Raw genomic sequence first — 24,673 nt, forward strand, 5'->3', positions numbered from 1 at the left:
CCCCAGCAGGCCCAGTGCAGCAGCCCACGATATGTGGGTGACGGGGTATTGATGGGTAGGATGCCCAAGCAAGGTGTCAGATGGGGCTCCTGCCTGAGGGCACCCTGCTGCAAGGGGTGGCTGTAGCTCCCCTTGACTGAGCTGCACAGCTTGCCAGGCCCTGTGCCATCGCCAGGTGAGGTAGGTGGTCTTGCCCTTGCTCCAAGGAAGGGCAGGCACATGAGGTTGGAGTCACCTGGGCTGGCAGCCCAGGGGCCACTGTTGGCCTGTCCCCAGCAGAAATGCATACAAGTCCGGGCTCCACCCTCAACCCTCTGAATTCTGGAGGCAGAGGCCCAGAGGTCGTACACATTTTAGAAAAGCTATCCAGGTGGCTTCTATTCCCGGAGGCTGTTTGTCCCCTACAGCGTGTGGGAACCCAGCAGACACTCAGTAGATGCTGGCCTCCGGGACCAGAGAGTGGCCGTGCCTGGGAATGCATTGGGCCAGGGTGGGGGCGACCAGTCAGAGGCACCTGGGTTCTGTGGTGGGGACAGAAAGGTGGCCCACCCACTAGCGCCCCTAGTCCCCCCGACGTCACATGCAGCCTCCGAGGCCCTGGGCCCAGCGGGACTGCGAGGTATTGGAGCGGGAGTGGGTGGATGCGGCTTGCCCTGCGCGTATCTGACTCACCGTGTGCTCTTCTTGAATCCCTCAGGGAATGTCAGGGGCGTCTTAGCCTGCAGTCGCCCGGGACCTGCTGATACTTCCTAGTAGTTTAAAGGGACAGCTCCATTTAAAACTCTCACCTGCTGCCTTACTTTTTCGCTTTGTGAAGATTTTCTCTAGCTGAGTCTCAATCAGGTGGATTATACTTTGTAGGGGTTGGGGGAGGCGGAGCAGGGCAACCCCGAGATGCCCTTTGACCTGGTCTCTCCCCTCCCGCGCCCACATTTCAGGATGCCAGCCGGGAGAGCAGCAAGGCCTGCAAGACCCACAAGGCGACCAAGGAGCACCGGGAGCGGCCGCGCAAGGACTCGGAGAGCAAGGGCACTCCCAAGGAGCCAGAGCGGGAGCAGGCCCGGAGCGCCAAGGACGCCTCGCGGAAGCTGGGTGAGGGCCGGCCGCCCAAGGAGGAGAAGGCCCCAGCCGCCAAGGCCGCGTTCAAGGAGCCCAAGATGGCCCTGAAGGAGACCAAGCTGGAGAGCATGTCCCCCAAGGGCGGGCCCCCCGCACCCCAACCCAAGTCTTCCGGCAAGCGGCCGGCCGCCACCGACTCGCCCAAGCCCAGCGCCAAAAAGCAGAAGAAGAGCAGCTCCAAGGGGCCCCGGAGCGGCCCCGGCACCTCGCCCCGCACCTCGTCCTCCTCCTTCTCGGACAAAAAGCCGGCCAAGGATAAGGGCAGCGCCAGAGGGGAGAAGGTCAAGGCCGAGAGCGAGCCCAGGGAGGCCAGGAAGCCCCCAGAGGTGGACGAGTCCAACTCGGAGGACGAGGCCTCCTTCAAGACAGAGGTGAGGCGGCTCCCACAACCCCGGCCTTGTCCTCCCTCCCCCGGCCTGCGCCGGGGCGGCCTCGCCGGCCAGGGGGTAGACAGCAGGGTCCCAGCCTTTGCCGGCTCAGCGCCCACTTTTTCAAAGAATGATTCGATAACACCCCCATAGGTGAATTATACTGTACTATATATAAAACAAGGACAGATCTTTTCAAATTATTTTAGTAGAAGAAATTAACAATGTTAATGTATTGCTCAAAGTATAATTAAAATTTTAAAAATTAAGAAAGTATACATTATTGAAAAAAATTAATGAAATCTTTCTTAGAGGGTTGAGCTTGGTGAGATGACACTAATTTTTTGATGTTTGGTGTCATTTTTGTCAACAGCAATCTTAAATCGCCACATTTCACTATTGACAATTTGTTTCTTTTCTTTGTTAATAGATTGCTGACCATGCTAAATCCTCTTTCGGCTAAATATGATGATGGAAATGCAATGAAAAACTTCTTTGCTACAGCCCATAAGGCTGGATATAATATTGGAATTTGCCTTTGAAGCCAAAATTCTTGATACCCGTTTTTTAATCTCAATTTCAACTCTTCATTTGTTGACAATTCTATCAACTCCTCCTGCAGTGATACTTCTGCTATTTGTAGGTTCGAGGAAGGTTCTAGGACCCTGTCTGGAATAATCATGTTGAGTAAATCCTGAAATCTATTTTGTAAAATCTTCTTTAAGTGCTTCCAAATGCTGGCTATAAACCAGAATGTCGTCATCATTTGTTTCCACTGAAGAAAGATTTGGGACCTGATAAAATTGTCTTCGACTCATATTTCGTTTGTACGAGTCAAGTTTTGACATGAATGCAGACATAGCTGCCTTGGCTTTGATCAAATTCACCGTAGGGTATTGATCAGACTTCTTCGCGTTCATGCGAGTATTGCCCAAGGGCCAGCGGCTGGTCCCCAGCACCCCCCCAATATGTCTGGGACCAAAAACGCCCTCTCAGATTTCCTCAGCGCACGCCAGTGGGTGGTACCGCTCCCGTAGGGAACCAGGGGCTTAGACGAGGAGGCTGGGATCTGGGCCTGGGCCTACCACATGCTCTTCCTGCTTTGGGCAAGCCTCTGCACCTCGCTGGGGCTCGGTTTCCCCGTCTGGCAGGGGTGATAGAGCCTGCCTCGTTAGCTCTGGAGCAGTGCTGAGGGGAGGATGTTTCTGGCAAGCAGGATACTTTGAGCTCTCTGCCTTGATAGGGTTCAGAGCTTCCTTGTGCAGCCCCGTGTGCTGGGGTCTCAGTGGCCTCTTTGGGGTCCAGGTGAGCAATCGTGTCTCACTGTTGTCCCTTCCCAGGCCACAGCAGGGTCAGTTCAGGGAACTCACTTCCTCTGCTAGTGGGGCATCCCTACATATCTTCATCCTGGTCTCCCAGTCAGGAAGGTTAGTGCTGACCACTGAGCCTCACCTGGCTGCCTGCCCAGATGGCTGCTGGGGTCCTCACTCCGCATGCAGCTGGAACACAGGGACCCCCATCAGCAAGCTCATTTTCTGAGTAAGCGCCAGAGCAGCTCTCTGGGGTTCTCGTCCTGTCATGTGAGAGCTCTGGGCCCCTGCTGCAGCAGTGTTCCTGGGCCACCCTGAGGTCGCCGTCAGAGAAGGCTTGGGCCACGGAGGAGCCAGTGGCCATATTGTTGACTGGGTGGCCGGACCTCCCTGGGGCCTCAGGTGGCGATGTCATCTCTGGGCACTGTGCCTGGCATGAGGTGGTCCGGTGGGTGGAGGAATGTTGGGCGGATGGAGGGGTGTACGGATTCATGGATAGATGGGTGAGTGAGTGATCCCCAACCTGTGCAGCCAGCCCCAGCCCTCTGGCCTTTCAGGGTTTCCAAATCCTCCCTCCCTCTCAAGGCAGAGGCTTTGCCTCCAGCCGTGCTGCTTGGGCTCTTCTGGGACTTCAAAAGTGGTTCCCAAAGATGAAGCCAGAGGTGGTTTGTGTCAACAGCGCTGATATGAGCGGTGGCTTCCAGGGGCCCCACCCCATTGGGGGTGACAGTGCTGGCAGGGGTGATGATTTGGCCCATGGGTAACAGTGTCCCCACTGGCTTAGGACACACAGGGCTGGTGATGCCGTGTGCTCAGGGCTTTGCACAGCTAGGAGACAGTGTCTGCCATTTCCCTGAAGGAGGCAGTGTGCGGGTGTCTCCTCTTACTTAGAAGCCACCCAGTGGTCCAGGGCCATCTCAGGAGCCCCCCGGCTGCTGGAGGTTCTGCCCTCCGCCTCACCTGGGGCACTGAGCTGGATGCCTTTCTCTCCCTGCCCTGGGTGCTCCCTGGCAAGGCCTTTCTGCACAAGGCCGAGTACCTGCCTAGGGACAGGTGGCATCCCCCTGGGCCCACTGAGCCGCATGGGGGTGCCCTGCCCCATTGACCACCGACAAGCCGCCATCCTGCTGGTACTCGTGAGCACTGGGCACTGCTACTCAGCGGGCAGCCAGGTGTCCGGCGCCAGTGGCCTCAGTGACCATGGTCCTGAGGCTGAGCTGCTAGGGGAAGCCTGGGGGTGTCCCTGATGAGCAGGAGGGTCTGAGCCCAGAGATCTCTGAACATCCAGCTCTGAGCTGGTGTGAGACCCAGGCTGTGAACAGGATGCCCAGGGCCTCTAGGGCTGCCAGTTGGTGACCTGCTGGCACTTCCGACCCTGGGACCCCAGCAAGGCACAGACCTCTACAGTGCAGGAGTCAAGACGGCCTCCCAGACTGGCCCACCCTGGAGGCCGCATGGGCGTCACCACAAGAAAGCTCTCGCCTTTGTGAGGAACCTGAGTCGCCTCCCGCCTTGGCTCTCAGAGGGGGCAGGGCAGCTCCTCGCCGGAATCCCTGCTTGTCCCATTCAGTCAGGAGTGCTGGGGGCACAGCAGGCTCCTCCGCCCTCGTCCGGACGCTCCACCGGCCGCTTCGGCAGTTCTCCGCAACCCTTGTGGGCTTTCTGACCTGCACCACCTCTAGGGCTTTAGGCTGAAACCATTTCCAGGTCCTCTTCCCATGCCCTTTGGACTTGTGTGGAAGGAGAAGGGACATGTGTCTGCGAAGATCGTCTGACTGCCCTCAAGGACTGGCAGCAGCTGCATGTCCACTGACTGCAGGGCCCAGCCTGGCCCCAGGCACCCCGCTCCCAGAGTCGGCTGCCCCAAGCCTGCCGCGGTGGGGGCGCCCCCAGGGAGTGCTGGGCAGCACAGGCTCCCTCTGCACCCCAGGACACATCTGGCTAGGTCTCCCTGCTGGTGCTGCCACCTTCTGTCAAGTGAAGAGGGACTGGTGCCTCCCTGGGTCCTGCCGTTGGCCCACAGGCCACCAGGAGGGGGTCTTGAGCCCCATGGGGTCAGAGCTGCTTTCCTGGGGACTTCTTGTATGTGGCCTCTGCCTGCCCCCTGGCCCCTCCCTCCCCTTGACAGGGAAACTGTGGAGGTGGCTGGTGCCACGTGCTTGAGCTGCTCAATTCCCCCAGTCTTCTGGCAGCCCCCAGCCCGGGGGCAGGCGTGCTGGTCTGAGGCCACCTGTGGGTCTCTGGGGCACTCTGGCCCAGGGCAGACTTTCCCAGCTGCATACTCTGCACTTCAGAGCCTGTGTGCGGCAGGCCCGCAGCTTCTCTGCCACGTGTGCACACCTTCGCGTTAGCCTGCCGGCAGAAACCAAGGGCCCTGGAGCAGACTGCCCCGTCTGGGTCAGCACTCCCTGCATAAGCAGAGGCCTCCCCGTGCAGGTGTCTGAAGTGACCCGGTCCTGTGTCGTCCACCCGCCCTTCTCACAGCAGTGCAGCCCCTGACATCTTACCCCTTCTTCTGGCTTTTACTGCCCTCTGGTGGCTGAGGCGATGGCCGGCTGCAGGCAAAAGCGACCGGCTCACTGCATCAGCTGCTTGCGGCCCGCAGGCACACTCGCCATCGCCTTGGGCTCCTGGATTACAGCCGCACCAGGCAGAGGGGCAGTGTTTCACCATCACACAGCCTGAGGATGGGCTGGAAGGGAACACAGGGCAGCCTGAGGAGCCAGTCTGTGCACATACCTTTCCTGTTCCAGACCTTTTTGCTGTTCCCTGCAGTGCCACGGCCCCCGCAGCCAGCTCATGCTGTCTGGAGGCAGGGCCCACAGGCAGATGAGCAGCTGTGGATGTGACCCCATCTCTACCCCGCCCCCTCTATCCAGAGCTTGCCCGGTTCCTTGTCCTGCCTAGGCAGCTGGGACACTGGAGATGTGCTGTGAAGCCCCTCCCAGAACTACAAGAAATATAAAGTCCCTCAGTGGGAAGGAAAGGTCGTGGTTGCCTTTTGAATGTGATGGTGACCTGAGGCGGTGGGGGGTGGTAGCTGGGCTGCCCGTGGCCCCACGGAGTCAGGTTCCCGGGAGGTGCGCACATGTGGCAGGCCAGCGCTGCTCGGGTCTGGCACCTGTGTGCCCTTTGCATGCATATCTGAGCAAATGGGCTGGGTATCCCCACGCCAGACAGCATGTGTGGCCCGCGGCTGTATTTTGGACTGAAAGCATTCTTGTCCTCTCTCCCTGCTATCCCGCCTGCCCTGGCATGGGGTGAAGTCCGCCCAGTCGAGCCCATCTAACTCCAGCTCCAGCTCCGACTCCAGCTCGGATTCTGACTTTGAGCCATCTCAAAACCACAGCCAAGGTGCGTGATGAGGACGGAAAGAGGCAAGGTTGAAGCAGGCGGGAGCTGGCCTGGAAAAGTTGTGGGAGCAGCCCTCAACCCCACCTGCAGCTAGTGGGGTGCTGGGTCTGTGTCCTGGAGGGGGCTTCACAGGTAATCGCCCAAGTGATGGGCTCACGTGGGGGCCTACTTCAAGCCTGAGGTGCAGCACACCCTGAGCCTGAAGTTCCTGCTGACCTAGTTGTGGGGGTGATGGCAGAGGGCGGAAGGCGGAGGGCTGTGCCTGGGAAGAACTTGCCCTGGGTTTTTCCAGACTGGGCCCCCAGAGATCCATGTCTGGGGGTCTGTGGACGCTCAGGTGAGTCCGTATTAAAAAGCAAAACAAACATCACCTGACCCCCAGCCAGGTGTGGGAAGTGCCGCTCTACCTGGAGTCTGTGGTGGGCGTTGGCCCGACCCCCCGTTGCCAGTCTGTGTGGACAGGGTCCAAGCTATGCTGATGAGGTGCTGGCCTTCTGGGCGGGGGATGAGGGCCCCTTTGGGACTGGGCCCTTCCCCTGAGCAGACACTGCCTGGCCAGCCCCTCACGGATGAAGGCTGCCCTGGCCACCACGGCAGCGATTCCTCGGCCCGCTCTCCCACCTGCTTCTGTGGCCCAGGCGGGAGGCGTTTTGCTCCTGCTACGTGCTGGGCTGGCCCTGGAGTCCTGGCCCAGCAGACTGCATGTCTGCCTTTTCCCCACCGCACACCACCTGGGGAGGCTCAGGGAGAGCACGGGCAACAGGGCTGCCCCAGCACGGGGAGGGCCTTCCTCTGGTGCAAGGTGGGCCTGGGCACCCCAGTCCACGGACCTGCTGCCCACCCAGCAACTGGAAGCATGTCTTCTGCTGGATTGGACCAAGGGGTCTCGTCCTCTACAGCCTGGAATCCTTTCTAGAGGGCTGGGGGCATATGGTGGGGGCATGGCTGGGAATTGAGACACCCAGTTGCCAAGGGGCCTGGGGGATGGGCGCTGGAAGCCCACGTGCTCTCCAAGGGCTCTTCACTGTGGGGACGGGAGGGGGAACCTGCTGGAGCCTGGTCATGTGACCAAGGTAATTGAGGGCTTTGTGTCCCTCTGTTGCCTTGGTAACAGGAATATAAACCAAGATTGTCTGTAGGGGACTGGAACTGGGTGCCTCTGGAGAAAGGGGAGGACGGTGGGCCGGGAGCAGTGGCAGGGCTTGCTGAGGGGCTGGGCAGGCCCAAATAGGGGTGCAGTGGGCTGGGGGAGTCTGTGGTTCTGGCCACCTCATCCTCCCTGGCCAGAGCTGGCTCATCCTGGCTTCAGGCAGACTGATCTGCACACCCAGAGCAGAGGAGGGCTGCTCCTTCGGCCTCGGCAATGGAGGGGCCCTGCATTCCTGCCGAAGGCCAGGGGCCAGAGGCCTGCGAGCAGGGCCAGGAAGGTAGGGGGTGGGGGAGCCAGCAGGTCCCTCAGGAAGAGGGTGCCCACAGGCGCCGTTCTTGGAGAAGGGTGGCAGGCTGCGCCTGGGCACAGGGACCTCTGAGGCGCATTTGCCTGGGTGCATTTTGGGGGTTGTGATTTCAAGAAGCTCCATGTGGCCCTGGGCTGGAGGGGCCCTTGTAGGCACAGGCAGAGCCCTGATGTCCCCCACCCCTGTCCTGCTGCCCTTCCCAGGACCCCTGCGTTCCATGGTGGAGGACTTGCAGTCCGAGGAATCCGACGAGGATGACTCTTCATCAGGCGAGGAGGCTGCTGGCAAGACCAACGCAGGGAGGGATTCCAGGTGCCTGGGCCGGTGGGGGCCACCGGGCGTGGGGTGACCCAGAGTGGCTCTGGCTGGCTCTGTGGTGATTGTGGGCCTGCAGGAGGCAGGGCCGGGCAGAGAGAGCATGTGAGCCTTCAGGATGGAGCCCTGCCCTGGTGCTGAACTGCTCTGGGGCTAAGAGTCCTGTTGCATGCAGCACAGGGGCCTTGGGCAGCACACTTCTGCCATCACTGGAAGGCAGGGGCTGCCCGGTGGTAAGGGGGGTGCCCAGGGAGAGAAGTCCAGTCACCACTCGAGAGAATTGAGGCAGTGCCCAGCAGCCAGTCTGGCGGCCCATGGGGGCCTGGTTCCTCTGCTCTCCAGGCTAGGGCCCTTTTCCTCCTCCCCACCCGTGTGCCATGGCGCCATACGCAGGCTCTGAGAGCTGCTCTGGGACCACAGATGCCTGGTGTGGGGAGCAACTGTGGCTGCCTGTTGGCCTGGGGAAGGTGACATCTGGCCTTTCCCCAGAGCAGGGTGAGCCAGGGTGCCTCCTTTGGACACCCTCAGACCCTTGGAGCAAGCCCACGTCAGGGGTGGCTGTGTGTTCTCAGCCTCCAGCTTAGAGCAGATGCCGGCCATGGCCCCAGGCCCGTGGTGGTTGGCAGCCCCTGTTCCCATTGAGTCCAAGGCCTCAGGGCCTCAGCAGCTCTTCTTTCAGACAGGCGTGGGGTCTGCACCCACCAGGTGCAGGTGGCCTAACAGCTGATGGAGCCCACCATCCTGAGGGCAATGGCAGAGAGGGTCCTCAAATGGGCTGGGCACATGCCAACACTCCCACAGGGACGTGGGGATGGCCACTTAGCAGGGCACCAAGCATGTCTCCAGACAGGATTAACTGCAGCAGCTCTCACTGCCTCGTGGGTGCTGGTATTCAGAGTGGCCTTCCACAGGGGCAGGGGGCTGAGGGGCTGGCAGAGGTGCATCTTGTCTCAGGGGCTCCTGTACAGACCAAGTGCAGAAGCACCTTCAGCAGCCTCTTGTAGGCGCAGGCATGGAAGGCCCCAGGTGGGCTTCTGGGTGCTGGTGAGGGCACCACCATGGTCCTCAGGGAAGGGGCCACCCAGGCTCTGACTGGCTCTACTGCAGCTTGGGACAAGCTGCCAAAGCCCCACCTCACACTGGCCTGGCTCTGAGGAGGCAGGGAGTTTGCCCCAGCCCCCACCTGCCACCTGCTGGACCCGGGGAAGAGGGCACGCAGGGCAGTGAGGCCACTTCAACCCTCTGACGGGACCATCGTCTGGGCAACGCAGACAGATGCCTGCCTTTCCCTGGTGACCCTGGGCCGGTAGTTGGGAGAAGGGCTCTGGCCCTCCGACCACGGGCCCTGGAGCCCACTGCTCTAGAGAGGAGTAAGGAAACAGCAGCCTTGACCTTAGGGGCAATGAGACACAAGCCCCGTGGGCCGCAGCCCTTCCAGGTGCTTCCTGGCTGCATTTGGTGGCAAGGCCTGTTGGAGGTGTGGAAGCAGGGCAGTGCGTGGGACGCACTGTGCCGTGGACTTTGTGCAGTGGCAGCTGTCAGGACTCCCCTTAGTGGATCAGGTCCAGCATGTCCACGAGGGGTGGGGATCCCAGATGGAGACTCGCCCCTGGGAGGCCGGGGGAGGGGAGGGCCATTGCCTGGGCGCAGGTGGGGGCTGGAGAGGAATTCGTTCCACCTGCCCCCCTGCTCTAGGCCCTGAGGGGAGGTTTGCAGACTGAGGGGGTGAGGTGCACGCTGTAGATTCAGGCTGGCCGAGGAGTTTGAACCTGGCGCAGTAGCGCTCTTTCCTTATGACAGTAGCGAGCCTTTGTCACTGAGCTCACTGCCCCCTCGCCACCTCATTTTAGGGCTGAGGAGATGCTAGGGCAGCCACCAGCAGGCTCGCCGGTTCAGTGCTGTAGTAGGCTCCCCGTTGGCCTGGTTCCAGAGCCCCGCGTGTGGGTAAAGTGTGCCCCGCAGCCCTGCACAGGAAGGCATGTTGCTCATTGGGCACTTTGCCCTTTGAAGCAACTTACATGCATTCTTCTATTCATTTTTTAAAGTCAACCTGGCTGCTGAGAGCTAAGTGGGCTGGTCTTCCGAAGCCTAGGGGCAGCGTGGGCACCCAAATGTTGGGCACGCCTTAGGCCAGAGTGTTGCAGGGATGGGTCTGTCCCAGAATGCTGTTTGCTGGGGGGCAGCCTTTAGGTGCGGAGGCCTGACAGGTTGCCGGGTCCCACTTCAGGCTGAGCTTCAGTGACAGTGAGAGTGACAACAGCGCGGACTCCTGCCTGCCCAGCCGCGAGCCCCCTCCCCCCAAGAAGCCACCCCCGCCCAACAGCAAGGTAAGCCCAAGGAGCGGCATGGAGGAGGGGTCTCTTTGGTGGTCGAGTCTCTGCCTCAGCCATCCACGTCCTGGAGGCAGAACTGAGGCCTGGGCCCGTGTGGGTCCGGGCCTGGGGTTCTTCAGGGTCCGAGGCTGAGGGTGGTGGGCACGGGGGCCCAGGCCCCCCAAGTGGGGGCTACCCTTGGAGTCAGGGCAAGAGGCGGAGGAGGACAGGTGGGCCCTGGGGGCCCTGGGCAGGTTCTAAGCATTCAGACCACCCTAGGTTGCGGTAGGGGGCGTTCAGAGCCTCGGGGAGGCCAGTGTGGGGAGTGTGGTCCAAAGCCCAGAACTGACCTGGTTTGTCCCGCAGGCGTCCGGCCGGAGAAGCCCGGAGTCATGCAGCAAGCCCGAGAAGATCCTCAAGAGGGGCACCTATGACAAGGTGCCGTCCCGGGCGGGGCCGGCTGCGGGGGTGGGGGGTGCCGGGGGGAGCCCAGGCGCCAAAGCCCCAGGGAGGGTCGGCCTCCTGGGATGCGGGGCGGGGCGCGCTGAGGGGCTGGCCCCTAGGGCATCAGGCCCTCCTGTGGGTGGGCCCCGAGCTAAGCGGGGGGACCAGGGACAGGGGGTGCTGCCTGCTGAGCTCTGCCTGCCACCCGAAGGCCTACACAGACGAGCTGGTGGAGCTGCACCGAAGGCTGATGGCGCTGCGCGAGCGCAACGTACTGCAGCAGGTATGGCTCCGCCCCGACGCCCCGCCCCGACGCCCCGCCCCTCCCGGTGTGCCCCACCCAGCGTGCCCCGCCCCGCCCAACATGCTGGCCCCTGCAGCCCCAAGGAGTGTTCTCTTCCTCCCGGGACTCTGGCAGTGGCCACCCCAGCCGGGCCTCCTGTCCCCTGAAGCCACCCCTCCCAACTGCCTTCCAGATTGTGAACCTGATTGAAGAGACCGGCCACTTCAATGTCACCAACACCACCTTCGACTTCGATCTCTTCTCCCTGGATGAGACCACGGTTCGCAAGCTGCAGAGCTACCTGGAGGCGGTGGCCACATGACCCTGGGCGGGTGCCGGGCCCCCGTCACCGGGGTCCCGGGAGGCCATGCCCGGGCCCCGCCTTCCTTCCTCTCGCCACCCGCCCGCCCGCAGCACTGCCTTAGTGACCGCCCTGTCCTCGGCCCGCACGGCCAGCTGCACTTTCCTCGCCGGCTGCTGGCCGACGCGTTCCACCACGTCGTCGGGAGCCCCGGGGCCGAGGGGCGCCGGGCCAGCACTGCTGCTCCCCCACACTCAGGGGCTGCCACCTGGGCTCCCCCTGGAAAGCGGCTTGTGTTGAAGGCAGCCCGGGCCCCGCTCCTGACGGGGAAGAGGCGAACCTGGCAGCGGGGGCCTGGCTCCCGGTGAGTGGCGCGGCTCGCTGCCGGCCTCTGAGCAGCCTCCCCAGCGGTTCAGAACGTACCCACCGTGCCCAGGACCTCGAGGGCTCCGGCTGCACTGGGCTGGGCCTAAGCCGGACAGGATCCCTCCGTCCGGTCCTCACTGTGCTGGGACTCGTGCTGTATAGTTCTCTCTGTTGTGTGTGTACGTGTGCACTGTCGGTACAGAACGGTCTCTGGGTGTGTTTCCGTGGAGCAGTGCACGTGGGGGGGTGGGGGGTGCGTCACGAGGGACTTTAGATTAAGACGTCTCCTTCCTTACCGTCTTCGGGTGGGAGGCTGAGCTGAGCGCCACCTGGCCCTCTCCCGGCGCAGCCCTCCCTGGCGGTTCCGAGCAGGCCCCGTCTTCCTGCGGCACAGAAGGCACAGCCCAGCGCCAGTGAACACTACCCGTGCGTGGGTCCTCTGCGCGCTCTGGCGCCTGGTCAGATTGGCTGCGGTCTCCAGGAGCAGACAGCGGCGCATCCTCTTCCTCCTTCCTAGGATCCTCTTCCTCCCTTCTGTTGGTCGAGTCCTCGAACTTTGAAAAAAAATGAGCTTTTGCCAAATAAGATGGGCTAGTTTGTGGAGCGTTTCTAGGTGCGTCAGGACTCAGCCAGCCCCTCACGCTGGGCCCTGGCTGGCGGCAGGCCCGCCTGGCACTCCTGCCTCCCTGGCTTGGGCCTGGCCCTCCATCCCTGCAGTTGCAAAGACCCAGAGACTCGCCTCCTCGCACGCCTGAGATTCTCCAAGGCCCAGGAGGGTTCCTTTTCCCTCCCAGCTGGGGCTTCTGGCAGCTGGGGGCTGTTTGCTCAGCCTCTGATCCCTAGACCTCAACTCCAGGCTCCTCCAGGCTCCCCAGCTGCTGCCCAGAATGGGGTGCAGGAGAAGGGACTGGGCTCTGCCGCAGGCTCCTCTTCTCCCCAGCCCAGTCAGATGGCCCTTGCTCCCCCAGTTGCTGAGTTCTGACATGGGGGCGCCAAGCTCCCCTTCCCCATGGGGCACCAGCCATCAATGCTGCTGGCAGACCCTGAACACTCCCTGGAGAGCCCCTGCTTCCAGGACGTCCCTGAGCTGCAGCCATTCTCGTGAGATTCCCCAGAGCTCGTGGAAGGCCCAAGACCCTTCAGAGGACACTGCCATGGGTCTGCCATCTACCCGGATTCTCTCCCAGCCCCACTGCCTTGAGGTATTAGGAGGAGGGCAGCCTTTGGCAGGCTCTGTGCTGTCACTGTCCCCTTCCCCAGGCAGGCCAACAATACTCCGAAGTGGGGCACCTTTCTTTGGAAACTCCCCAAGACATTGGACAAAAGGAACCGTTCTGATGTGGCTGCTCAGAAGGCAGCAGCTGCTTAGCCCTCTATGCACAGACGCTGCTGGGGACTGTGGGCTCTGGCCTTTCTCCAAATTGAGGATCTCCTGGGAAGGGCCCTAGGCCCTCGTGAGACTCACACAGCGACAGGGCAGCTCTGCTCTGGAGCCGGGCTCTCCCAGAGGCAGCTGGAGGCAGGCAGGGTTCTCAGCCCACCCTCAGGAGCGGCAGCGTCTGGCCTTCCCTGCTGTTTCTGAGGCTCCTGGAAGCACTAACCTGTTTCTCAGTTACCTCCTCTGGCCAGAAGGCCTGTGCTGTCCTCCGGAGCTGTTCTGGGCCTAGGGCTGGTCCCGTAACCACCTGACGGATGTGCCAGGCAGCCGGGGCCCCGACTGCAGCCTTCCCAGCTGCTCCCCACGCCGCCCCCAGCTGCCTGGCAGCTGGGCCTATGAGGGCTCTGGGGACACTTCCATAGGAAGGGGCTGGCACTTTGTGATTGCCACGTGTTTAGTGTTAAGCCCTCTGCCCCTAGTGCAAATCCCTGTGTTTTGCTATCTCCTGAACAAAATGTAAACCGACGCCTAAAAGCAAAAGGTATTGAATACCTCCCTTACCCATAAGGGTTTTTACAAAGAATGTGTCTCACTAGGAACTAGGACACTCATCAGCCCAAGACCAACTCCTGGATACAAGGAATAAAGGAAATCGTGTTTGTAATAAGTCACAGGATCGTTTCTGTCCTGGATTTTAAACTTTTTGTTAAATTGTGAAATTATGGAGGAGTTTTATAGAAAAAAAAGTGAAATAAAGTCAGATGGGAAAGCAGACCTATGTGTAGAGCCTTAACAATCCACTTGGTGCCTCCTTTTGTGGAGTTGGTAGGTTGCAGCATAGGACCCCAGGGCCCCTCGCCCTTCTCCCTATCCCAGTCCTTTTAGGTCAAGGACCAGGAAGAGGGGCTTGGGATCCAGCCTGGTGGGGTGGGTAGTGTGAGCAAGCATCTTGGAGGAAGAGAGATGGCAACACCAGAAACCCAAGAGGAGAATTTGCTCTCAGGTTCTGCTTTTTATGGTGTGTTCTTTCCTTGGAAGCAGGTAGCAAGGGTTGGTTTGAAAAGCAAGCCTGACTTCACAAGAAAGATGGGTAGGTGGGTGGATGATAGCTAGATAAAGAAATGTGAGCAGAGACATCCTTTGCCAAGATCCAGGGTGCGTGTTGGCCAGTTTGTCCGTGGTGGATCTTGCTCTGGACTCAGTGTGGCAGAGCTGAGCATGCCCCAAGGAGACAGGCTCTCGGGCCCCTTCCCACCCCTGAGAGGTCAACATTGCAGGTCAGTAACAGGGAACTCAGGGGTGTCTTCTCCTTCTAGTCAGTAACCAAGATTTCCATTTCCAACATCAAGACTGTGGCCTCTCCTGCCTTGTCTTTCCTACCAGGGAAAGATGCCGTCATTTGGGACAGTTTCTGATCTGAGCTCCTAGAATAAGGGCACAGAGTAAAAGAGGGTCTAGAGCAGTTCCCAGACCCTGACGACATAGTAAAGGACTGCATACACATATAAATACGATAGGACTTGCCAGTGGCCAAGTGCAGCACTAAGAATTCTCTTGTAGTCTTCACAACCACTCAAGGGAGGTGCTGCCATCAGGATCCCCACCAATAGGCGAAGAAAGCCTCAGAGTTGACCTGCCTACAATACCCCACTAGCAGGCACATTTCTGAGACCCAAGCCCAGTTGTGTGTCATCGCTTTTACAACTATTTATTTGTACTCACATAATTAGCCCATGTGCCCTTCTGTCTTCCCATGTGCAGTTCCACCTGCAGTCGTTTTCCTGAAGCCTGAAGAATTCTCATTAACGTTTCCTTTAGTGCAGCAGCTAACTATCTCGGCTCTTGTTTATACAGAGCCACCTGTTTCATCTTTGTTTTGTAAGGGTACGTTGACTAGGTATAGAAATCTAGATTGGCAGGTGTGTGCCTTCAGTCTATGCAGCAGCTCCTCAGCTTCTCAGTGTGTGTTTTTCACAATAAAGAAGCCCCTGAGCATTATCACATCAGTTTTGACTCTCCCAGAGCCTTCGATATAAAACTTCACCCACCCTGGCACTATCCACATTTTCACTCACCCTGGCATATCCACATTTTGGAGCCAAGTGATTCTTCCTGGCAGAGTGGGGCTCTGTCCTGGGCACCACGGGGTGTTGAGCAGCATCTCTGGCCCCCCAGAGACAGAGGGCCTGCCTGCCTCACCATAGTGACCAAGCCTGTCCCCATACATTGCTCAGTGTCTCCTGGTGGGGGTTGGGGGAGGCAGTCACCCCAGGTAAGAAACATAGCTTTAATGGAACCAATTTATTCTTTCACATTTCAATTTAAAACACTTCCCCAAAGAGGGGCATCTTAATTAAAACTGGGTCTGTTTGGGGGGGGCAGTTTCCCTCCCTTTGGAAGATGGATGGAGGGATCACAGTCACTTCCATGGAGAAGGGAGGCCATGGGACTCCTCTCCAGGTGGCTGCTACTATTTGTCCTTTCAATTCCAGCTTGGTATATCTTGGCCACAATGGCCCTCTTCAGTTTCACAGTTGCCCCTGTAATAGAATCAAGTCCAGGTCATCTCTCCACCCCTACCTGGAGCCCCATCACCACAGGACCGGCTGTTTGCAGGCTGAGTTTGTTCCAAGGATGCAGAGGGATGAGTGGTGTCAGAAGTGTCAGAACAGCAGGAGGCTTCAGTTGAAGAGCTTCTGCCCTGCCCATGGACCACCCAGTGGACGGCAGCCTTCACCATGTGTCAGACCCCTTGGGGGTGCCTGTTGGCAACAAGATGCCAGGCACCCCAGCTAGGGCCTGCACCTGCTCAGCTTGCTTCTCACTATAGAGAAGTCTGTCTCCAGGATGGTCCACTTCATGATCTTGGTGCTATCCAACGTGACCTCTGCATTGGAGGCATCGATGCCCTGACTGGTGAACTCCATGACCACCTGGTCTCCATCATACACGATGTCTGACAGCCTAGTGGACTGGCTTTTGAGGTGCAGCAGAAAGCCATGGCCTTATGTCAGTGCGTTCCAGGGCTCTCCAGTCTCTACACTGATCTGACACTTGTTCAGGCACAAGGGGTCAGGTGGCTACTGAACAATCCCCACACCCACCACTGGCCCTGAAACCCCACTCCTCCAGAAGTTCCCCATCGCAGACCATGTACCATTGTCACCTTGATTCTGCAAGGGGTCCTGTCCGCATTGTACAGATGAGAACATGGGGCCCAAAGCTGCCCACCTCCTAGGGGCATTTTTCTGGGAATGGGCCAAGAGCCCTCCCCAAAACAGGGCATGACCAACATCCCAGACTTAGTGCCCAGGGCACCCTGGGAGCTGACACTGAGTGCCAGACATGTGCCTCCTCTGCCAGCCTCAGTTTCCCTTTCTTAAAGCCAAGATGGCAACCCCTGTCCAGCCAATAGTCCAGATTGCCACAAGGCTCAGACAGCCCTGAACTGCCTTCAGTGTGAGCAGGGCACTCAGGTATGGGGATGTATCTCACTGGGGTTCAGGTTGATCTCACCAGAACTGAGGACGATGATTTGATGTGGAAAGAGGGGCTGCATCCCTGAATACACAGTCTGCTCATGGTGGCCTGGGGCACGGCAGGGACATGGTCCAAGGCAGCCTCCCTCGCAAGGAGGCTCTGGAGCCCATGGCTGCCTTTCAGTGTCCAGAAAGATTAGAGATGGATCCTCTGCATGCAAAGGGCGACCATTCCTCCAGGCTGGACTCTAGCCCACCCTCATCTTTACACTGTGTGCAACCTGCACCACTGTCCACAGCAACCCCATGGGGCCCAACCAGTGGCAGAAAGCATCTATCCCAAGGCCCTGTCTGCTCACGGCTGAATGTGTCCCCCTACAATCCCTACGTTGAAGCCCTAGACCCCCATGAGATGGGTATTTGGTGATGAGGTTTAGATCAGGTCCTGAGAGTGGAGCCCCCCTGACGGTCGGTGCCCCTTTTGGAGGAGACAGGGGAGTGAGCTAGTTCCCTCTCTCCGTCAAGCAGGACGGGCGAAGGTGGGCCTCACCCAGAGCTAAAGCAGAGGCATCTTCATCTCGGACTTCCAGCCTTCAGGACTGTGTGACATAAACGTCTGTGGTCTGAGCCTGCCAGTCTGGTATTTCGTCACGGCAGCCGGGGCCAAGGCACACCCCACAGGGGCAGGGACCACGCTGGTCTTGATGCTGGACCCAGCGCAGTGCAGGCCCTGAGTTCACGCTCCAGTGTTCCCTGAATGAACAAGCCACCCAATGAATGAACAGAAAACTGAGAAGCTTCACTGAGCTCGGTGTTTGCCCACTGATTTCCCACCTGCTGACCACTTACCCTCGAGCCATGTACGTCCTGTGGGGAATATATATTCTCGGAGCACCAGGGGCTGACTCCCATTGCTTAGATGGCAAGCCCCAGGTGGGTTCCACTTTCTTTTTCCCCACCTTTACTAGAGGAAATGGTGTGAACATCTTTGTGGCCCAAGCTCTGCCTCCACATAATTATTTGTGCTGATGTCTGACTTGAAAATTCAAGAGGGCGCACCACTCATTTGTCCTGGCAGAACTGGCTGATTCCATCCAATCCAGGTGAGGCTTCTCCGCTCCACTCCAGATTCTTGGATACAACTGCCCACTCCTCGTCTGACAGGCATCTCAAACACAACTGGGCCCAAACCGAATCGCTGGTGTTACCCACACCCTGTCTGTCCCTTCCTTGTGTTAATTTTCTCCGGATTGCTTCCTGCCTATTTTATTACATTGACTGGACAAGTCCCTTCAGGTCCCTTATTCCCTTTCCTAATCTGTGAATTGGGCATTCATTCATTGAACAGACACCCCAGGGGCGGATACTGTTCTAGATCTTGGGGGCCCACCTTGAACAAGGCAGTCTGGCTCCTTTTACAGTCATGCAGTGGGGGTGGGAGTGAATTTAGGGAGTGAGGGTCATGGGGTGACCTTGTTGAGGAAATAAGACATTGGAGAAGAGACATTGATAACAATAACCATAAGAATAGCTCATGCTGATGTAATGCTTAGTGTGAGCCAAGAGCTATTTTATGTGTGTAAACTCACTAAATCCTTGTAGCAAACCTTTGTGTTAGGTGCTATTTTATGTATTTATATTTAAAATGCTAATATAAAACAATACATTTAATATGAAATTTAATATGAAGCGTACAGTGTATGTGTATGCATATATGTTTCATCTTTTTAATATTCTTTATGTTTATATATAAAACCCCACATTTTACAGATGGGTAAACTGAGGCATAGTGAGGCCAGGTCATTTTTTAACAAAATAAACCCTCACAACATATACAGCTTGATGAATGAGGCTAAGTAATCTGAGCAGAAGCTCATGCGTCCTGGCAAAGCTGGGACTCAAACCCACAAACTAACGCGAGTTCAACGGAACCAGGCACACGAGGACGCACAGAGAACGTGGGCCACGGGCGGAGGAGGGAAGGGGAGGTGCAGAGGGAAGGGGTGCAGCGCAGGCGCAGGAGGGGCGGGGTCGGCGCGGGGCGCAGGCGCAGGCGGGGCAGGGGCAGCGCGCAGGCGCAGGAGGGCACGCGGTTCCTTGAGGAACGCCTCGGCGGCGAGCTAGCCCTCGACGTGTGTTTGCAGGTGCCCAACGTTCCTGTGCTTGGAGCCCAGCGCGAGGTGGCTGGCGACCCTCCTGGCAGTGCTCGTGACCAGAACATGCCCCGTGAGGGGCGCGCCTCAGTGCTGACGGACGCTTCCCTTCCGCAGGTGCATCTCGCCCTTGCGCCTCATCATCCAGGAGCGGTGCCTTGCGGGCAGGCGGGACCCGGGTGCGGCAGAGACCCCAGGTGGGTGAGGGGGACAGGGCAGGGCTGCGGCCCTGATGTGGCAGGGAAAGGGGGGTAGGGGAGAGGCAGGAGGGATTGACAGGCCCACGGAGGGAAAAGGTGCAGATGAACAACAGGGAAAAACAGGGAAGTTCGCAGGGACAGGTGCGCAGAGACGCCGGGCTCCAGGGAGAGCGGACCAGGCGCCCCTGACAGCAGCCGACCTTACCCACGGCCCCCAGCCCCGAGGCCCAGCTCGGCCTCGGGCGGAGGCATCCGCCTTACCCACCCCCACACGAGGATGCCAGTGCCCCCGGCTCAGCCACCCTTGGCCATGCCTGAGGCGCCAGACCCCCACCCTCAAATTGGCCTCTCGGGGAGCCCCACCCTCCGCACCCAGGGCCCCGGGAGCCCCTGACCTCTGGCTTCCATTTGTGGTCGGTGAGTTCTCCCCTCCATTGGACTCAGTATCTTGTCCAAGGCCGTGATGTCCAGAGAGCCCTGGCCTCTGATCTCACTGTGGAGTGCCTGGCTTCCTGGCACTGGGTGGATAGATATTCACAAAAACACGATCACAGCTGAGGGCTGGGAGTGTCCAGTGGTGGGGAGACGGGGGTCCCATGTGGTCATGGGGGTGGTCAGGGAAGGCTTCTCTGAACAATGGGTAGGAGTCGACCAGGCCAAGAAAGGAGGGAGAAGCGTCTGAGAGGGTAATGGGATGAAGGCTGTTGGAACTGGAGCGGAGGAAAAGTGGGGTGGTGGGGGAGGTAGGATTTCAGGTGTTCTTGGCAGTAAGTTGTTATATATCAATTAGCAAAACTGACTTGAGAAGAGGAGAAACTAGAGGCAGAGCAGGGCGGCCATGTGTGAGCAGAGGTTCTCAGCCGAAATTCCGGAATGAATGGATTAAGGATGGCTAGATAGATGGACGGATAATGGGTCGGTGATGAATGGGCGATGGATAGATGGGGGGATGGATATGGGTGGATCGATGACGGGTGGATGGGTCAATGACGCTTTTTACTGCAATACTGGTGTAGAATACAATAACACCCCCATTGCTTTGCAGCATAAAAAGACCCACAATGTCCACCATCTCTCTGGACATAGACGACAAGGAAATTTCCTGTGTGGACCTCAAGCCACTGGTATGTCCCAAACTTGTGCTGTCCCATATTCTTCGTGGCTCGTGTTAAGAATAATGGCAGTGAGCCTTGGGGGGCTTTTCGCTGAGGGGCCGGCCAAGCCCCAGTTCAGGATCTGGAAATGGAAGTGATCCTGTCCCGGTTGCCAGGCTCCCCGCCCCTCCTCCATCACGGTCCCCTCGTCAGGGCTGCCTCTCGTGACTCCCCGACCTCACGTCAGGTGCGTCATCAGTCAACGGTCCTTCTTGAGCATCCCCAGAACAGCCTCTGGCCAACTGAGGTAAAAGCCCTCCTCAGTGCCCCCAAGGGGCCCGGAAACAACACACAGCCCCACGAAAACCTGGGCACACGCCTCCTCAGCTGCGTCACACACAACAGCCCAGACCTGGGCGCATCCCAGGTGTCCGTGGATGCAGGGGTGGATGCACGCAGGGTGTCCAGCCACGTGCTGGAATAGTGCTCAGCCTGAAAAAGGAAGGACACGCAGACACCTGGTGCACCGTGGGTGGACCTCGAGGACACGCTGCTCAGTGACATGAGCCAGACACAACAGGCAGACCCTGTCTGATCCCCCTCCCAGGACGTCCCTAGCAGAGCCGCATCCACGGAGACAGAAAGTGGGCATGGGGGCAGGGGGAGGGGGTGGGGAGTGCTGCTTCAGGGGACAGAGTTCAGTTTGGGAGGAGGGAAAGTTCTGGGGATGGGGGTGGGGATGGCTGCACAGAGCTGCGTACTGGGAGACGGTTAAGATGGTGCATTTGATGTCATGGGTATTTTACCTCAATTTTTAAAAAGTTGATTTGAGTCTTGCATTCTGTCTCATGGTAAAGCCATGTTTGTCTCAATGTAAAGCTCTTGTTCAAAAGTCTCTGTCCTGTGGCTTTTAGACCCTGCGTCTCTCTGAGGTACCCACCCACCCCCGTTTGAGCAGCGTTTCTCTAAGGCTATCAGCCTGACCCCAAATCATTCTTTCTCTCTCTCCTCCTGCTTATGCTCATTGCGGCCCATTCATTCATTCATTTCCCCCCTTGCCCTCGATGTGCTAAGCATTATCCTGGCTCATAGACTGGCTTCCGGTCTCTTCGAAGCTGCTGCGAGGTAGGCCGGCCATGGGGGCCTTAGCTGCACCCCTCGGCTCGGGCAGGCTCTTCACAGGGCCGGTCACAGTGACAGTGACTCTCAGGCCCCGGGGTCACTGTGCTGGGGTCCACAGGCACTGTGCTAAATCCCTCCAGGCGTGAGTGTGTCCCCATGTGGGTTATCGCCATGTCCGGGCTGTCAACAGCTCTCGCCGGTCCCGGCCAGCATCCCTGTCCCCCTCCCCCGCAGACGGCGCTCATCTCAGTCGGCTGCGACTTGAACCAGAAAGCGAGAAGGGGCTCAAAAATCAAACCAGTGGGGCTCGAAATGCCAAAAGGACACATGCCCGAGTCCCCAGTTCTGGGTGGCGTCAGGCAGCTTCTCACCGTCCCATCTTGCTCACAGGGAGGTCTCGGCCTGCTACAAGGGCATTCTGCACATCATGGCCCTGAGTGACAGTTACAGCTACGTCACTGAGAGGTGAGCCAGGGGTTTCCCTTCAGCACCCCCTCCCATGTCTCGCACTCCACCGCCAGGGGCAGGTCGAGAATAGCTTTTAAATTGATCTCCAGGAACGGGAGGTGGCAGAGCCCCCCGACCCAGGCTCAGCCGCCCACCGGACCACCTCTGACACCTCGCCAGCGTGCCACCAGCCCTCAGAGCGCAGCCACCTGTGCACCTGAGCTAGTGGAGTTAGCCAGATGCTCTCAGCCAAGGCAGCAGCGGGTAGGGACCAGGTGACCCTCCATACACTGCTGGGAGTCCCAGGTGCCACTGTGGGAAGATGTGTGCGTCAGGGGCTCCAGGGAAAGAGAAGCAACAGGATACGTGTGTGTGCGTGTGCAGGAGAGAGAGTTGGAGAGAGGGACGGAGACAGAGGCAGACGCAGAGAGAGAGCCCTCTGTTAAGGAACCAGGATTGCAGAGGTTGGTAAGCCTGCAGTCTGATGGAAGACGCCGGAGGCTGAGGGGAGGGAGGCAGTTGGAGCCCCAAGGCCGCTGCGGCAGAATCTCTTGGCGTCTGTCTCCGTCAGCTGCCCACGTTAAGGAGGGCACTCTGCTCTCCTCAAGAGTTCACTGATTTAAATATTAATCTCATCTCCAAAACCAGCCTCCCAGAAACATCCAGAAGAGTGTGTGGCCACATACCCATGCCCCATGGGGCAGCCAGGCGGACCCACTGCCTTAACCTTCCCCGGGGGGCCAGGGCCATCCGACCACGGCTCTGATGCCTCCCTCCTACCTCCCTGCTCCCGTGTCTGCTTAGGGACGCCTACGACCCCAACTTCAGGGGGCAGAAGGCCACTAAGGAGCAGGTGGTGCACTACCCGTACGACAGGCTGGGCTGCCCCGACCTCGTCTATTATGACAACCCATGGAAGCCTGTGGTGGAGATGTGAGACCCCAGCCCCACTCCCGCACACCCACACCCCGGGGCCCTGCTCCTCCCACGCTGCCTCAGCTCTGGAGGCCTGAGGTCCGAGATCAAGGCGTGGGTGGGCGTGCCTTCCCCCGAGGCCCCCATCTCCCTGGGTCCCCACAGGTGGGGGGACGGGAGCTTCTCAGATCACCGGCCACCCTTATGACGTCCCTCAGCCTAAGGGCCCACCTCCAGTACAGTTGCCCTGGGGACTCGAGGGCTTTCTTGTAGGCAGACATCTCTTGGGGGGCACAGTTCAGCCCATAACACTAATGTTGCTCCTCCCGTGAGTTCTGCTGCCTTCCTTCATTGTACCCCTATGTGCAATCCCTCCATTTCCGTGGGTGGTGGACCCAGCGGAGCCAACCAAGCTCGGGCAGTGGGGCCAGGACCATCCACCTTGGGGTGAAGCGACCCTCCTGCAGCCCCAGCCCAGCGCTGCCCGGTGGAACTTCCTGTGATGACAGAAATGTCCTGTAATTCTCCACAGTCCAGTCGGCAGCCCAGAACCACGCAGGGCTACTGAGCAGTGGACATGTGGTCAGTGCGCCCAAGGAACATGCCTTTCCATTTTATTTAATGATCATTAATTTACATAAACCCTGTAGGCCCGTGCCCACCCCCCGCTACCCCATTTGTTGCCCCCAATTAGTCTGATGATATCAGACTAGATGGGTGTTGACTGACTTACTGATGGCAGGAACTGGCTCATACCTGTAAACATTTAGGTGCATTACAATGTTGCGCCTTAGTTCAACCTGGCCTTCATCCCGTGCTGGGGAAAAACTGTGGGCTGGGCACACAGGACTGAGCCCGGCTCCAAGGGCCAATCCCCAGCTCAGAGCTGCCCTGTGGTGGGATGCAGGCTGGCCTGGAGGGAAGGTCAGGGAGAGGGTCCAATCCCAGGAGGGGCGGGAGTCCCCACTGCACAGGAGGCGACAGACTGTGCACCAAAAGAATGCTTTAGAACAGCCCTGACTCTATCCCCTTTGAATGTCCGCAGATGTCATCAGAAGGACTTCACAGGACAGGTGGCGAGGGGTCTTACCTGTTTGTTGGTTTAGATGCTGTTTAATTGATCAGTTTCTTTACAAGTGACATTACTCAGTTATAGAACATCAGGGTCTTCCAGTCTCCGCTCATGGTGGCCACTCAGTAGAAACCACCGCTGCCTGCTCCCCCCACACCTTTTCTGCCGGCTCTTCCCACCTGTCCTGGGGTGTCCACATGTGGAGCCCAGTGGGGCCACCGGGCTGCAGGGGGGGCTCCGTCTTGCTCTGCCGCCCCCCGTCATCCCCAGATAGTCTTGGAACGCGTGGGGGCGGCTGTGCCTCCCTGCAGCCGAGCCCTGTGTGTGTCCCAGGTGGCGGAAAGGAAAGTTCCAGGAGGTGGTCCACACGGAGTACGTCCTGCAGGAGGTGAACGGGCTGTTCACGTACACGTACTCCCTGAGCGCCCGCAGCGCGCTCTGCAGGGCCCAGCCGCAGAACTGGACCACCGTCATGGAGCCCGCGGGCGGCGAGGGGCGCTCGGCCTGGCGCTGGGAGGTAAGGGCCGCCTTCCGTTCCCACAAGAGGTCCCGGCAACACGTCGTGGGCGGCCAGGTGGCGGCCGCTGGTCACACCCAGTGTGTTCGGGGACGGGCTCCGTGCGCTGGGGCTGCTGTGCCCCCACCACAGATCAGGGCCGTGCGACCGCAGACGCCCGCTCCCCGCGGTCCCGGAGGCCGGGGGCCCAAGGCCACGGTGACGGCAGCGTCCTCCGACCGACCTCCCAGCTCGCAGACGTGCTTCCCGCCGCGCTCAGAACGGAGGTTACGCTCTAACTTGATAAGAAGAAACCGCAAGTTCTACAAAACTTCCCCCTCCCCAGGGCTGATGAAAGAAAAAACAGTAACAGGACAATCTTAAATGCAGCCGGCGCGCTGTTTTGAGCCCGAGAGACTGTAAAAAGCACGCAAGTGCAGCCCCCGGCACGGTCGTGCAGTACTGATTCGACAAAGGCCACACAGGCGTCCACACAGGGGTGGCGCTCCGTGGGACCCGGGGAGAGGTGCTTGCGCAACACTGAACGTGCGAGATGCCCGAGTGGGCGGCCCCCTTTGAAACGGTTCGTTACGAGTCGGTGCGCGCGGGCGGCGAGCGCCACCTGTTGGCGGCTCGGTGTAAGCGCCCTTGGCTTGGCGCAGCTGCGTGACCGGAGCCGCAGGCTCCC

The 24,673-nt window shown here is 59.2% G+C and overlaps 2 protein-coding genes and 1 long non-coding RNA gene across 4 annotated transcripts in view; 2 read left to right on the forward strand and 1 right to left on the reverse strand.

Moving 5' to 3' along the window:
* Positions 1 to 13,781, forward strand: part of MLLT1 (MLLT1 super elongation complex subunit) — a 57,602-nt gene extending 43,821 nt beyond the window's left edge. For both annotated transcript variants that reach the window (XM_036895735.2, XM_036895736.2), the window contains 7 exons: positions 939 to 1,490; positions 6,064 to 6,151; positions 7,812 to 7,920; positions 10,151 to 10,250; positions 10,602 to 10,673; positions 10,891 to 10,962; positions 11,156 to 13,781. In XM_036895735.2, coding sequence (XP_036751630.2) covers positions 939 to 1,490; positions 6,064 to 6,151; positions 7,812 to 7,920; positions 10,151 to 10,250; positions 10,602 to 10,673; positions 10,891 to 10,962; positions 11,156 to 11,284 — 1,122 coding nt within the window. In that variant the 3' untranslated portion in view covers positions 11,285 to 13,781. The remainder of the gene's footprint in view (positions 1 to 938; positions 1,491 to 6,063; positions 6,152 to 7,811; positions 7,921 to 10,150; positions 10,251 to 10,601; positions 10,674 to 10,890; positions 10,963 to 11,155) is intronic.
* Positions 13,782 to 15,370: 1,589 nt separating this feature from the next.
* On the reverse strand, positions 15,371 to 17,668 carry LOC130679850 (uncharacterized). The gene is made up of 3 exons (XR_008992811.1): positions 17,336 to 17,668; positions 17,037 to 17,239; positions 15,371 to 15,547 (listed from the first exon to the last, which is right to left on the reverse strand). It is a non-coding gene; the product is annotated as an uncharacterized LOC130679850 (long non-coding RNA).
* Positions 17,669 to 18,309: 641 nt separating this feature from the next.
* On the forward strand, positions 18,310 to 24,369 carry LOC130679939 (uncharacterized). The gene is made up of 5 exons (XM_057489544.1): positions 18,310 to 18,836; positions 19,885 to 19,963; positions 21,290 to 21,520; positions 22,307 to 22,435; positions 23,823 to 24,369. Exons 3-5 carry the CDS (start codon positions 21,483 to 21,485, stop codon positions 24,367 to 24,369), a joined length of 714 nt encoding a protein of 237 aa, XP_057345527.1. The 5' UTR covers positions 18,310 to 18,836; positions 19,885 to 19,963; positions 21,290 to 21,482.
* The last annotated feature ends 304 nt before the right edge of the window (positions 24,370 to 24,673 follow it).

This window comes from Manis pentadactyla, chromosome 12 (genome assembly GCF_030020395.1).
Source record: "Manis pentadactyla isolate mManPen7 chromosome 12, mManPen7.hap1, whole genome shotgun sequence".
Lineage (NCBI taxonomy): Eukaryota > Metazoa > Chordata > Mammalia > Pholidota > Manidae > Manis > Manis pentadactyla.